A 15,146-nucleotide genomic window follows, 5' to 3' on the forward strand; every position below is an offset into this window, starting at 1 on the left:
TGTGGCTCTCTGTAGGGAATTAACCCTTTCGGTCTCTACAATACTCTAACAATAATAATAGAAGCAACTACACTGAATATCTGTCAAAAACATTGCAGTGTATTGTGGGAATATACATTCAAAATTTTTACATTTATTTTACCCATTAGAGTCCATGCGGGACAGTAGTGATATGCGGGTCAGGAAAAAATCAACCCGCACCCAACCCTAACCTGCTATACCTTAACCTGCACCCAACCCTAATCCATAAAATGTTGCCATTGTAGGACCCACAACCAACCTGTAGCTGCTCAATCTGTCAGTTACTTCTGTGCGCACCTCTCATTCCAAGACAGGGAACATTCGGTAGTAATGGAGGAGTGTACCTCCCCAATCTGACCCACACCCAGCCCTACCCTGCAATGGTTGCCAAATTTCAACCCAAAACGACCAACTGGTGTTCAACCCACCAGTCACTGTCGGTTTCAGGTCAACACACACATAACTACAGGACAGGGTGCAAAAAAATTAAAATCTGTCATGTTTTTTATACTTTGCTCCTTGCCATGCACTATGAAGAATTGCCACAGGTTTAGAGGTGGCTAAACAGAAACAATTATAAAATAACACTCAGGGAGTGTTTCTCCATCATATAATATTTATTTGAATGCTGTGCCAATCCTTTAAAGAAACAACACTATTGTTTTCCATTCCTTTCTTCTTCCCTCTTTCCACAAAGTGCACATTTTTAGAATATCAACACAGTAGGGCCTGCCAGAATCGGTCATCTATTGTGTTTGATGATGGTTTCCTACAGCTAGGCACAGTTTGGTGTCCCAATAAACAGGTTTGGAAACAACGGTGTTGGGGAAAGAGAGAAGATGCACATAAGAGTTCTGCCATCTCCCATGCCCTACATGATGATCAGGGACAGCAATCCAAGCTGTCCTGCTGGCTAAGAGTTTCTCTCTAATCTGTTTGCTTGGCAGGTACCCATGTCATGGAGGGTTCTGGCAGAATGGTGGTGACAGCAGTTGGTGTAAATTCACAAACTGGAATCATATTCACCTTGCTCGGAGCTGGTGGAGAGGAGGAGGAAAAGAAAGACAAGAAAGGTAAGCGCAACCTTTATATTGGTTGAGCATGACTTTTTCTTTTTTCTTTTGTGCCTGCCTAATCCTTTACATCTTAGCAGAGGCAGTGAGATCAAAATATATTTCTGATGTGTAAAACATAATGTTCCTATACTGTACTCACGCTGACCTTTGTCTGTATGCAGACTGTGAACAGTGAAAACAAAAACATTTTGTTCAAAAAATCGCTTTCACAAAAAAGTAGCTAAAATGCTGAACAGAAATTGCTCTTAGTGGCTTATTTGCAGTCAAAACAGCAAGTGAGTTTCCCAAGCTAAATGCACTTGCGTGAACTCACCAAGATGTAATTTGTATCCCAGATGATTTGTAGGCAGCCTTTTGCGTGCATTTTGAGCTAGGTGCAAAGCACAAGATTCAAGACTATGGTAGATTGTAAGGACAGGTCTCTATTGCACCAAGCACCCACCTTTTAGATTTGTGGCAGAATGGGGACATCCACGGCCCTCATAAATACAGTAAAGACAAAGCTGTATTCACTGGGGAGAAGCAGGACCTTTTCACTCTGGAGAACAAAGACCTGTGCCTGTTCTTAGTCACCATTTTATGTAATTGAGAGAGACAACTGTGTTTAAGGGTGTTTTGCTCAAAGCATTGCTCTCAGGGATAGTGTACTGTATATAGCAACTAGATAAGAAAACATAGCAATGATAAAAAATACAGCAACGACCTACCCAGTCCTATATCGACATACCTAAAATAAGCTGGAAAAGCAAAATAATGAGAAGATAATATTCCTTTAACTAATGCCATTATTAATGACTTCATTTGTATCTTGTGTAACAGGACATGTGAAATGTCCATCCCCGTATGAAAGGGATTGCTTTCCCTGTACTTGCTTTGAGTTTGTTTGATTTCATAAAATCTTCTCTTTCTTTTCTGATTTCCTTTGTTGCCTTATGGCTTGCATCCTCCCATTAGCCCTATGCCCCCTCATAGATCATCTGTTTATTCCTATTGATTTCCAATAGGCTCTTGCATTTTTACTGGAATCACATTCATTTCCCCTCTTTCTTTTTCACTTTAGTATAACTTGGCATCTTCTTGTTCTCAAATTATGAATTACATTTAAATTAATAATTAAAACTTGTTTGTTTGCTTTCGTCTGCCTGCCCAATAATCTTTAAATTCCTTTTTAAGGGAAACTCGTTTCTTACTGCTACACACACCCCTTAGTTTACCTTTCACTGCTGTCTTCTGTCTTTTACGTTCTCCTTATTCTCACTTGAAGCTATGCGCTACCATCAGATGTTATTAAGGGCGTGGTACACTTTAAAGTTAACTTTTAGTACGTTTTTCAATTATTAGCCATTTTATTCTAAATCTTTCCAGCTTTTCAAAAGGGGGTCACTGACCCCATCTAAAAACAAATGCCCTTTAAGGCTTCTCCTATTCATATTCCAGCCTCTTCTTCAAATCAATGCATGGTTGTTAGGGTAATTTTTACCCTAGCAATCAGATTGCTGAAATTGAAATTGGAGAGCTGCTGAATAAAAAGCTTGATACTCAAAAACCACAAATAGTAAAAACCAGTTGCAATATCAGTCTCTACATCATACTTAGCATTAATTCAAAGGTATCCAACCCCTTTAGGTATAGTAAAAGCTGTTTTGGCTTCTTTGAGTTGGTCTTACACTCTCTGGTTAATTTCTGCACAGTACTTTTTGTCTCCTATTGGTAATTTGTGCTTACTAAAAATGTTTTGTTTGTGTTAATCACTTCTTTGGCTTCAAATGTGTTGATCATATAACCCTATACTACACTGTGAGTGAAGTGGAGCTTGTAAAGGCTGCTGGCCTCTAGACTGGATATGTGGACTGAGGAAGATGGACATTTAGATTAGGGATAAGTGTTAATTAATACCCAATTCCAATTGTTGCAGGCCTACCATCCTTTGCCCATATCGTGTTCTGGGAGTTTCAATTCTGCAAAAGCCAGACTGTCAATGTCATTCTCTATATTAAACCTTTTAATATTTAGGTCAAGAGGAGATTTGTTGTTTTTTTTTTTGTATACAACTGGCAAATCACAAATACATTTTTGGCTAATCATCCTCCATGCTATGAAATGCAATTATGTTTCATAAAAGTGCACTCATGTGGTTACTACTGCAATTCATTTATTGTTGGGGTTTGTTCTCATAACAGCACAGTACTTTACTAGACTGACCAGAATTGAAAAAATACATACTATATATATATATAGTTGTTATTTGTCTGTTTCTCCTACTATCTCTTCTCTTTTCTATTTGCAATCATTTCTAAACCTTACCTTACTCCTCCTTCTACAATATTGTCTACTACTCCCCACTGTTTAAACTGTTTTTCCTAGCTTCCAAATCCACCATCAATGCACACCACATCACTGCCGCTAATGCATTCCTACCCTCTGGCTACATAAACGGTACGTGTAGACGCCAACGAAAAACTTCAGAAATATGTATGGCCATTATGGTTAATAGTGTAATGCATTTTCCTAATGCCATTGGCCATGTAATGCAAGATAATGTTAAAGAAGGGGTAGAGGTGGTAGGAACTCCAAGACTAAACTTACTCAAACTTAGTAGAACACAATTAATCAGTTCCAGTGAAAGAAAAGAAGGAATAAACTTGCTCCCATCTAAAGTCTATATTTTTGCAATGTTTTCTTGAAACTTCCTTTTTTCATTCTTCTTCAAACTTGGAATCAGTGTTGCCCTGGCTGTTTTGCATGAACCAGATTCCCATTTTGTATATGTCTGTGGTTTTGTTGTTCAGTTGCTGTGGCGTTTGTTTTCATGTGTTTGTCATCCCTCTTTTGCTGTAGGAAAGCAGCAGGATGGGGCAGTGGAGACTAATCAGAACAAAGGTAACGTGAAAGTCATAGCTGTCTACTAAAGAGAGGAAATTGTTCTCATGGAGCTGTAACCAGTAACAGCCATAATTTTTAAAGAAACTCATATTTTATCAAGGAAAACAAAATAGATACCTCCCAACAGGCTAATTTTTTATGGAACAGTTCAGATTCAGTGCATTGTATGGCCTTTAAAAAGTCAAGTGGGTCAATGGGTATGGTTGGGCAAAACAGTGTGTTTTGGGTAAATTAGATTCTGGTTTCTAATAGAAAATGGTGGGAGATATGAATGCTGAAGAGAAAATTAAGTAAAAATACATCACTGTCAACACCTAGTAAGTGAAGCAAATGGAAACTAAAGTTAACCATACACAGGCTGACAAAAGCTGCTGAATCGGCCCCTCCAGAATGAGTCAACATGTCATTGTCTTGTGCATGGTAGGCCTGTCTGGCCTAAAATTGGACAGATATAAATGGGGTAGCTTAAAGATACCATCTGACGAGGAGTGCATCAGTGCATTGATTGGGTTTTGTCTGACAGGTCTCTTAGGCCCCAATGAATAATCCGATCACTAGCCCTAGTGCCAATAATCAGATCAGCTTGATTTGGCACAGAATGTGGGTGGCCAAAGTGGGGACCTGCCCTTATAACAATCTTAAAAGAGAAGGAAATGTCCAATCCATGGTGGGTGCCAAATGTTAATGATAGCAGCAACAGTTGGTTGAACCATGCAAAAATGTTTACTTGGGGGGCTTATTTGTCAAAAGCCAAAATTTTCTGATAACTTAACTAAAAAAAGTTCCACCAAACTAGAATTCACGATTGGACCTTATTTATTATTAAAAAAGCTCCATTTAATCAGTTCTGGTAAAAACTCAATAAAATCGAGGGAAAACCCAAATCGTACATTTTTTCCCGAGTTTCTTCCCAAATTGCTAGATTTTTTACGGCTTTTCTGGAAAAATTTTAGGATTTTTGCTTGAAATCTTTGATTTTCAGCTAATTCATGAAACGTCAAAATAGGATAGGGACCTCTGCCATTGACTTATATACAACATCGGTAGGTCTGAGATGGAGATTTTCGAACTCTGACTTTTTGCTGCATCGGACTTTAATAAATCTCAAAAAATTCGAGTTTTTAAAACAAAATCCAAAAAAATCAAGTTTTGCACCAAAAAGTCAGACCGGAGTTTAATAAATAACTCCCTAAGTGTGCATTTGTCTGTTATATCAATTGTTTAAGAAACCACCCAACAGCATGCCAGCAGGGAAAATATTCCATATTAAAACTGATATGTTACAAATCAACTACGGTTAGGATGAAATATCCCATATGAAGATATGTAAGGATAATGCCATACCAGGAGTTCTTACAGCAATTTTGTATTTGCTTCAGAAAAAGGAAAACCTGACAATTATCATTTTTATCTTGTCTACATTTCTTTTAGTTTTAAGATTGAGGGTACATTTGTTTTTTTTTTTGCTGTTGCATGGAATAATAGCGACATGGAGATGGCTGTTCTGCTGTTATTTGCTATGTTCTGCTGTTTCATTTAAACTCATTACTTTTCAGCAGAACAAAATTAAAGCTAAAGATCATCAGTCATCTGATAAAGACGGGATAACGTCTTTAAATGTAAAACTGATCTGGTCTGGACTAAACCATTAAAATGCTGTGTAATTTCTTTAGCACCATAACATGGTTATGTTTTGTATTATATTCCATATACTGTATATTAAAATTATACTGTATAATGCACAGCAGATTGTGAGCTATTGGCTTTTTAAAAGTAACCCCCCTTCACTTCCTTATCTGCCAATCACCATACACTAGCATATTTCCAAACATATCGATCGACTGACAGATATAAGTGGTCAGGATCATCCTGTATGGCCAGCTTTAGGGTCAGCCATAGACCCCCGAGTTTCCTGTTTGTGGATCAGTCAGATTGTATGATAAATGGGTATAGCCGGCTTTACTGTGTATCACTGAAATAACACGACGCATGCTTTAACAGTAAGTCATATATGTATGTGCAAGTTATTATATTTATTATGTGTATATTATTAGTCTTCTAATACTTGATGCTTTAAAACCAAAAAAATAGAAAGTGCCCCCCCCCAAAAACAATTATTTCTGAACATTGGAACAGTCACAGCATGGGCATCCGCAAACCAATCAGCCATCTCATTCATCCCTGCCCACTTAGTAACTTGGGAATAAGTCACAGCAGGGTGGGTACTGTTACTGCAATAAGGCATGACAGGGCTTCTATTGTTGAGGTGCATTTGTACACCTCAGGTGTGTTGTGTTGGCAGAGGCCTAATGGTCGAATAACTGCCACCACCCAAGGTCTATAATTGTATGAAAACAATACAATTTCTGTAAGCCAGACTGCTAGCTATAAAACGGTTGCAAGCAGAACATTTTCACACACCCAAATGCAAGTTCTCAAACTACTGCAATAAAAGAATTTAAGAGAATTATGAGGATGGAAAATACTGAATTTTTGGAATCACATCACGCTGTCTCCTCTAGTTTTCATGAGTAGAAGCAATAGAGAATTCTCAGGTTCACAGTTTTGATCTGCTTTCTTCTATCCACACCCTTTGAAGGGTTGGACTGGCTTAACATAATTCTAAGTCACATGTTGGACCCAGGCCCTAGTAGCCCCCAGCCCAGAAAAATTCCCACCATGATCATATATATAACCCATATCTATATCTAATTGTTGAAAATGGAGGTACATTGGTGGGACCTAGGAGATCCAGCCTGATACTGACCCTATGTTTCAAAGTACAGATGCTTGGAAGGGAACTATAAATCCCAAGTTGGGCAAAAGTACAAAGAGAAATTGTTAAAATGTGAGTGCTCAAAATAGCTGAACTTAGAATAACTTCTTCTTTGGTTTTACTGATTGTCTCTTTCTTTCCTTAACTTGCAAATTCTTAAGCTCCATGTTCTTTTCTGCTTCTATTCTTCACATTTCTGTCCTTCATGCCAATATGTCTGTTCCGAGTTTAGATTACTCTTTACTATACATTTGTTCTCAACCACAGAAAGAATTTCCTAGAAGCCAACACCAACTCTTCTAGTCCCATATACTATAGTTTTCCACAACCAAGCATTTTTCAGATAGCAAAACAGGGCAACTGCTTGTTGGGTTATGTGGGACACATTTTGATGTGCCAACATTTTGTAAAGATTTAGATATTTAAGAAATGAGCACAATATTATTGTATGTATTATTGTATCAATGTGAAGGTCTGTCAAACAGCCATTTCCATGAATGGTCAATTTTATAGTTTATAATAACCCTGGGAATGGCTCCAATACATCTCAAAAGTGCACATTGTCTAATCTCACAAGCTGTTTTTGACTTTATTTGTAGCAAAAAAGCAGGATGGGGCAGTTGCCATGGAAATGCAGCCACTTAAGAGCGCAGAAGGAGGAGAAACGGAAGAAAGGGAAAAGAAGAAAGCCAATGTTTCCAAAAAGGAGAAATCCGTTTTGCAGGGGAAGCTTACAAAACTGGCCGTTCAGATAGGAAAAGCAGGTACTTCCACTGAAACTTTTAAATACAAAAATGAAAAAAAATGTAGTTGCTGTTTGTTTTGCTATAGCAATGTGTTTTGCATATTTCATACTCTGCGCACGACATTGAAGACAAAATTAGGGCTGGAGGATATATTGGTCCTTTAGAAGCACACTATAACAATCCAACAGGGTGTAAAACTGGTTCTAGAGGCTAACATAAGAGGCAATCTTAAAGCTTCTTCATTTAAGCTCTCACTGATCTCTGCCCCATTGATTTTTTTTTGTTCTTGCTATAACGCTTAGAAAAAGTCAACACTGCTTATGGCCCCAATGAACAAAAGATGATGTGTCAGAATCCCAGTATTTTAGGAAGTTAAGGTCATGATATCAAAAATGTTGCTTAGATCCACTACTGAGTAACTTACAGTAACTCCTGTTAACACATACTGTATTAATGCAAGACTCAAAGTCTGAATTTTTCTGACTATTTTAATGAAAAAAGTAAGATCAAAGTAGATTAGACCTTATTATTAAAAAATCTAAATGTAATCGGATCAGGACAAACACGAAAAAATCACCCTGTCTCTATATCTTTGCTTTACTTTCTTAATTACCCCATCCAATGTCGGAGTACTTGCTTTTTAATACTTTTTGGCACTAACATAAAAATATGGAGTTGTATGGCTGTCTTTTTCTATCTCTGACCCTTACTAACCTAGTTTGCCCTTTCTGACTTAATCCCACCCATGTTTCCCTCCTGCTCCTATTGTTTTTTTCCAACCCTTAACACCAGGTCTGGTGATGTCAGCTATTACGGTTATCATCTTGGTGCTCTACTTTGTGATTCAAACCTTTGTGGTCGATGGCAAAGTGTGGCTAGCGGAATGTACCCCTGTCTACGTACAATACTTTGTCAAATTCTTCATCATTGGAGTCACTGTTCTAGTGGTGGCTGTGCCAGAGGGGCTGCCCCTTGCTGTCACCATCTCATTAGCCTATTCTGTTAAGGTAAGCAAGTCTGAAACTTCTGTTTAAAAAGAACAAAAAGTCAATATCATCAAAGGAATTTCCTAATTTAGAATAAATTTACATTTGCTGCTCTCATAGTAACATAGTGAGTTAGATTGAAAAAAGACACACGTCCAAGGTTCAACTTACCTTTAATGTCTGCATATAACCTGCCTAATTGCTAGTTAGCCTACAACGGGGGGGGGGGGGTTAGGTTAGTATGCTTGCTGTCCATCAGTTTTGACTTACTACCATTTGAATGCATGAGCTTTACAAGCAACTTTTTATGCTTTTCAGACAAGTGGGTGGCCAACCATGATCTATAAATGGGTGTTTAGCCTTCATGCTGCCTTTCGCTAATCAACTGCAAAGGATAACTTCTGTTCTTCTGTATTTTATCAGATGAATTTTGTTAAACTTCCTTTCTTTTCCATGGTTTCAGGCAGGCCCTGCCATAGGGTGTAGGATTTAGGTTTAGGTTTAGGTCAGATTAACTTTAACCGACAACCATTTCCTCCTGTCTTTTTGTTCATATGAACCAAAATCACAACAGAGTAGGATATACCTATATATAGGTGTCTATAGGTGTTTCTCGCGAATTTCATCTTGCCCTTGGCTTAAGACATGAACAAAATAAGTTTGTAAGGTAAAACAAGCGGAGCTCACCAACTCGGCGTCCAAGAAACACGTCTCCCCTCCAGCGGCATCCCGCGAGAGCTCCACAGGCGCAAACAATCCCAAATCTTACGATACAAGATGAGCTCAAACACTGCAGGCGCTCAGCCGGAGAAATCAGGGAACGTTAAATCTTGATCAAATGTGGCTTTTATTCACGCAAACAATGTGACAAGCAGTGGCAATCATAGTGCAATTAAGCCTAGGCTTAAGAGCATCTTCAGTCTCCTGAGTGATCACTGGTGACCTGTCGGGGAGGTGTCATCCTACATAAAAAATCCCTGTTGCTTGAATATCATAGAAAAATGTAGATCGCTTGCAATGGTATCTGTGTCCCTCAACCTCTATCTAGTTACAGTGGAGATTGAAAAAAGTTCTTCAAGATCTACTTCACCAAGCCACTTAATGCTCCAGAAATGCTTCAAGACGAATGGTAGAAAAACAGCTGCTCTCTTTAAAGCAAAGATTGTGCTGGAAATTCCATCCACAGGGACATCGCCAATTTACTAACAGTTGTAGATAACAAATCGCTTGCGAAAGAGACTGTGGCAAGTGCAGTTTTGCGCCCATTTGCCAGGCGTATTTTCGCTCATTCGAACGAATGTTACTCCACAAATTCAATAAAGTGCGAATTTTAGAGAATGTTACCTCTCTTGCCAGTTTCCTTCGCAGCTTAGACCTGGTGAACTAATAAGATGAAACTACATTCTCCTCAACCTTATGTCAGTGACATCATATTCTGTATGCCAAAAAGTCATAAAAAATTTTAAAACCGTTTTTTCATATTTTAAAGTGGGATTGTCTTTAAAAGTTGTAACTTTATTATAAATTTCTATTTTAACATTTTTTTTACCATTTGAGGGGCTTGCCACATTTGTTTTATGGTGGGATCATATCTAGGGCATTAGAGGATCTTTTTTTGTCTTTATTTTGCTTACTTGGACATTTTTAATATGTGGCCACTTCAAGCATTTGCACCTACATCTCTAATAAAGTCATATTTAAGGCCTATATGAACCCTCCCTATTTAAATTGACCTAATCGCAGGTGTACTAACGAAGTTTCGTTAGGCAGAAACAAACGTTAGCGAAAGTCTGCTATGAAATGCTCACTCAGGCGAATTAACGCTCGCCAGTGTTCGGCTGCAGAGACGCATTTTATTGTATTAGTGTAGTGGTATAGAATTAACGGCTGACGAAGTGGCATGAAGTGTGGTGAAGCTCTTTAGTGAATTTGCCCCCAAGAGAGAAGTGTTCTGGCTATTATGTTAGACATCCAGTCACTCCAGCCTTTATACATTACATTTCTGGCTAACTAACTATATTAGAATCATTTTTTATTTTTCACAGCCTATCTATTTACCCAGTTATTTTTATACTGAACAATTCCTTTAAAAAAGGTGAAAGTTTTACTGCATGGTACATATTGGCGCTATACCATTCACTTTCTACTGCCTTATCCTTATAGCACTTGATATAATGTATTTTGTTAACAGAAAATGATGAAGGACAACAACCTGGTACGGCACTTGGATGCGTGTGAAACCATGGGTAATGCCACTGCTATCTGCTCAGATAAAACAGGAACTCTGACTACAAACCGGATGACAGTTGTCCAGTCTTACATTGGAGATATTCATAATAAAGATAAACCAGATCCCAGCTCCATCAATCACAAAATTTTGGACCTGCTTGTTAATGCCATTGCCATTAATTGTGCCTACACCACCAATATTCTAGTAAGTCTTGAGTTTAATAGGGGTCATGTGGGATGCTCAGCATCTCAAATATGTTGATGAGAGTGACAGTATTAGGTTCATTATACAAGGGGTACTATAAATGTGTATTTGCAATAATGTGTCTTTAACCCTTCCTGTTTTTCTCAGTTTACAAGCAGTCAACCCCACAGTTCACCACTTTACAACCAACTGTTGTTGAAACTAAGGGGGTTATTTACTAAATTATGGTCAGGCTTTTTGGGGCCAAACTCGAATTATTCAGGTTTGTTTTTTAACTCAATTTTTTTGAGATTTATTAAAGCCCAATGCAGCAAAAAGCTTGAAAATCCTGACCTGCTGAGGTTGTGTGTAGGCCAATGGCAGAGGTCCCTATACTGTTTAGATGTTTCTGTGGTCTGTGCGGTAATTAGCCTGAAAATTCTACCTTTTTGGGCAAAAATCTGAAAAATTCAGGCTTTTAAAGAAAAAGCTACGAAAAAAATCGAGCACTTGGGGGGGAAATTCCAAATTGGGTTTTCAATCAATTTGATAGCGTTTTTACCTGAACCAATTAATTCAAGCTTTTTTAATAATAAATACGATCAAATTGTGGATTCTAGTTTGGTGGGATTTTTTTTCTATAAAAAAATCGTATTTTGATAAATAACCCCCTTAGTGTAAAAATGTATGGCTTGCTTCTTCAATAGAATTGTGCCTTAAATCCATACAAATTCAAAATAATAAGTCGTTTCTTCAGTGACAATCACTGATTACAATACATATGAAAACACTATGCATGTTGCCTTTTTTAGTGTTTTACTGAATGAGTTTCCTTATCTGGGTGTAGAGCACTGAACCTGATCAGTCAGCCCTCAGGCCAATGGCTTATTCACATGGGCACATGGTGAGGTCAACAGGGTTTTCCATTTAGCCCAATAAATATCCAACCCAGCCCTAATCAGGGAGAGCATCATATCAGAGGTTGATATGTTGTCAAATTGGTCAAGAGTATAAGAGGCAGGTAATATCTGTTGGATATTGGCACCTAAGGGATTCCTTATTATAAACCTTTTAAAGTATATACACTTCTTAATTATTATGCTTTATACATAAAGGCTCATAATATTATTTCTTATACTAAGCCTCCAGATAAAGAAGGAGCACTTCCCCAGCAAGTAGGCAATAAAACTGAGTGTGCCCTGCTTGGGTTTGTTCTGGATATGCAAAGGGACTACCATCTAGTGCGAGACCAGATTCCTGAGGAGATCCTCTATAAAGTCTACACATTTAACTCTGTTCGCAAATCAATGAGCACCATAATACGCCTACCCAATGGAGGATTCAGACTGTACAACAAAGGAGCCTCAGAGATTGTCCTGAAAAAGTAAGCATTTCAAATGACAGTATCTAGTAGAATTAAGTTAAAGGCAACTGGACAAATGAGTGTAAATGAAAGAAAGAGCTTATCCAATGTAAAGTCTTCACTTCTGCATAAGGCCATGAGGCATTATTATAGAGTTCTCACTACTTTCTGCTTAAAAATAAAAGAACACTCACATAGTAACATAATAGTAACATTACTATTGAAGAAGAAATACAGAGAATCAATGCATCCAAGAAAGCTTTGCAGTAAGCTTAACATCTTAAATAAAAACCTTTCCTGAGCAGTTTATCTCCAAAATTTGTAAACAGAACATGTGGTACTGAATCACATACTGTATATCTCTGATGGCAGAACAGGGAAGATAAGCTGAGGGTCTAAACAGGGGCTAAACCTCCCCTGAGCTGTAAATAAATGTGTATTTGATTTATATATCGATGACCCTTTTTGAAGCACTGTGACTTTGTTTCACACACTATATTTCTCCTATCAAGTTGTATTTCTTGTGGCAGGTGTTCAAACATCTTAACTAGTGCTGGTGATCTCCGAGCATTCAGGGCGCGGGATCGGGAGGAAATGGTAAAAAAAGTAATCGAACCCATGGCATGTGACGGACTGCGTACCATCTGTATTGCCTATCGTGATTTCCCAGGAGTGCCAGAGCCAGAATGGGATAATGAAAATGAGATTGTAGGTGATCTGACTTGCATTGGGGTTGTAGGGATAGAAGATCCTGTAAGGCCTGAGGTAGGCATGTTTATCAATTACTTTTATGTTCATAGTATTAATTCCATGTTTTGTTTTGTTTTTAACTTAAATATTTTGGATTATTTACTTATTTGAAAAAAGTATTCTTCTAATTTCAAAAACTTCAGCAACTGAAATACTTAAACCTATTCCAATGAAATAGTTTGTAAAAAAAATGTATGCCTTTCACAAAAATGTGTTATTGAAATGGAGAAAACATGCAGCAAGACAAAAATGTTATCACACTATCAGTATCTTAAAATAAGAAGCAAAAGGCAAAAAAGGGTTTAGAGGTTGGGAAGACCACAGAATAGGTAACTTAAGCTGGTCAAACACATAACAATAATACCGTACAAAACATTGATTATTGATATGTGAATGGTGTCCCACCAAGCCCACCTGATAACTGTATACTATGGATATCTGTTGGTTTGGGAAGCGGTTTGGGAAGCGGCACTGTGTTTGGCCCCTTGTACGATCTCTGTCCATTTTTCTCTGTGGGCAAGTGAGAAAAATGTGACAAAACACAATTTTCCTTTCTATTTTTTTTTTAAAATAAATTATGATCCCTAGCATGTTTTTGACAATCTTGTACAGAATAGTGGAGGCCACATTTTGACATGGCAAAAGTTCCACCCACATTTTCAGAGACTTAAAATATCGAATAAAAATAAAGTCTTTGAAATCTTTTGAGAGAATTCTCATTGACTTTCCATGCAAATTATTTTATTTTTTCTTTAACAAATTGCTACTACATGAGTGAAAAATATTCTTGAGTATTTAAAAAAAATTCCTCCTTTGATAAATCTGCCTCTTTGCAGGCAATTAATCAAAGTTTTCTTGATTTAAGAAAAGCACAGCAAAAGCATCTTGATTCAAGAATATTTGCAATTCATAAAAGAGAATACAAAGACCATTGAGAATGTTAGCGACCATGTTTTTTGACCGATTACAGACCTCGACTTCCTTGCAAAGTTTGAGATTAAATGGCTTTTGCAAACACTGCGTTTGTAATAAAAGTTTGCAATCGCAAAGTGTATTTAAAATACAGTTTTTAAAATAAATAAGCATACATTCAAGCCTTAAACTTGAATTGGGAAATAAAAAATTATTTTTGATAAATTGGTCATCAAGTATGAATTTTTTTGCCTTTGGTTTTTGCACATATGACCCTCACTGTTCAGAACCACAAAAGTAACATCACAGATCTTATATCAAGCATATGTGATTAAACACCATGTTGTTTTCTGTGTAGGTCCCTGAAGCAATTCGTAAATGTCAGCGTGCTGGAATCACAGTTCGAATGGTCACAGGTGATAACATTAACACGGCACGTGCCATTGCAGCGAAATGTGGCATTATCCAGCCAGGAGAAGACTTCCTATGCTTGGAAGGGAAAGAGTTCAACCGACGGATCAGGAACGAAAAAGGAGAGGTTTGTGTTTCTAAAACTGGGAGTAGAAGGAGAAAAGACGTAGAAAATATGGACTTCCTATATGGCAAAATACTTTGTGCTTCTCAGTTATCCTGTTATGGATTGGAGGGACGTTATATACTTTGAGATTATCCACAGGAGACAAAAAGGAATTATTATTATTACATGCAACATATCCAACGATAGACTATTTTAACATCACAACCAACAGACTCAACTATGTTCAAGTGCTAATTTGATATATTGTAATTTATCTTTCTCAGATAGAACAGGAACGTCTGGATAAAATTTGGCCAAAATTACGAGTACTAGCTCGGTCTTCACCAACTGATAAACATACCCTTGTTAAAGGTAAATGTACTGTAACTAATGCTTTTTCTCAATTTTAAGAAAAAAAAAATCACATACATATATTGTTTGTGCGTTTTTGAGCTCAGCAAATTTATTTTTAATTTTTTTTAAATTTTTTGTGATCTTATTCAATGCACTCGGGACTACTATAGGATTCCGATTAGTTCTTTTTTTTTTTTTAGCTTTTTTCAATTCCTTTCTATTTTCTGTTTGTGACCGTTTTTTCAATATTGAAAAACCATTTCTTGTCTTTGGGCCTACTGAAAAGATTTCCTGAGTTTTATTTAAAGCAGCTATTATAATTCTTACAATATTTGCTAAAATGCCACAG

The 15,146-nt window shown here is 37.3% G+C and overlaps 1 protein-coding gene across 6 annotated transcripts in view; it reads left to right on the top strand.

Annotated features, from left to right (window-relative positions):
* Positions 1-15,146, top strand: part of atp2b3.S (ATPase, Ca++ transporting, plasma membrane 3 S homeolog) — a 120,891-nt gene that overhangs the window by 82,067 nt on the left and 23,678 nt on the right. For 4 of the 6 annotated variants that reach the window (XM_041575122.1, XM_041575119.1, XM_018232779.2 and 1 more), the window contains exons 7-15: positions 969-1,094; positions 3,936-3,977; positions 7,356-7,520; positions 8,295-8,509; positions 10,680-10,922; positions 12,044-12,285; positions 12,795-13,029; positions 14,285-14,464; positions 14,728-14,815. In XM_041575122.1, the coding sequence (XP_041431056.1) occupies positions 969-1,094; positions 3,936-3,977; positions 7,356-7,520; positions 8,295-8,509; positions 10,680-10,922; positions 12,044-12,285; positions 12,795-13,029; positions 14,285-14,464; positions 14,728-14,815 (1,536 nt within the window). The remainder of the gene's footprint in view (positions 1-968; positions 1,095-3,935; positions 3,978-7,355; positions 7,521-8,294; positions 8,510-10,679; positions 10,923-12,043; positions 12,286-12,794; positions 13,030-14,284; positions 14,465-14,727; positions 14,816-15,146) is intronic. The other 2 variants (XM_041575121.1, XM_018232780.2) reach the window with 1 other exon arrangement.

Source organism: Xenopus laevis, chromosome 8S, assembly GCF_017654675.1.
Source record: "Xenopus laevis strain J_2021 chromosome 8S, Xenopus_laevis_v10.1, whole genome shotgun sequence".
Taxonomy (NCBI): Eukaryota; Metazoa; Chordata; class Amphibia; order Anura; family Pipidae; genus Xenopus; species Xenopus laevis.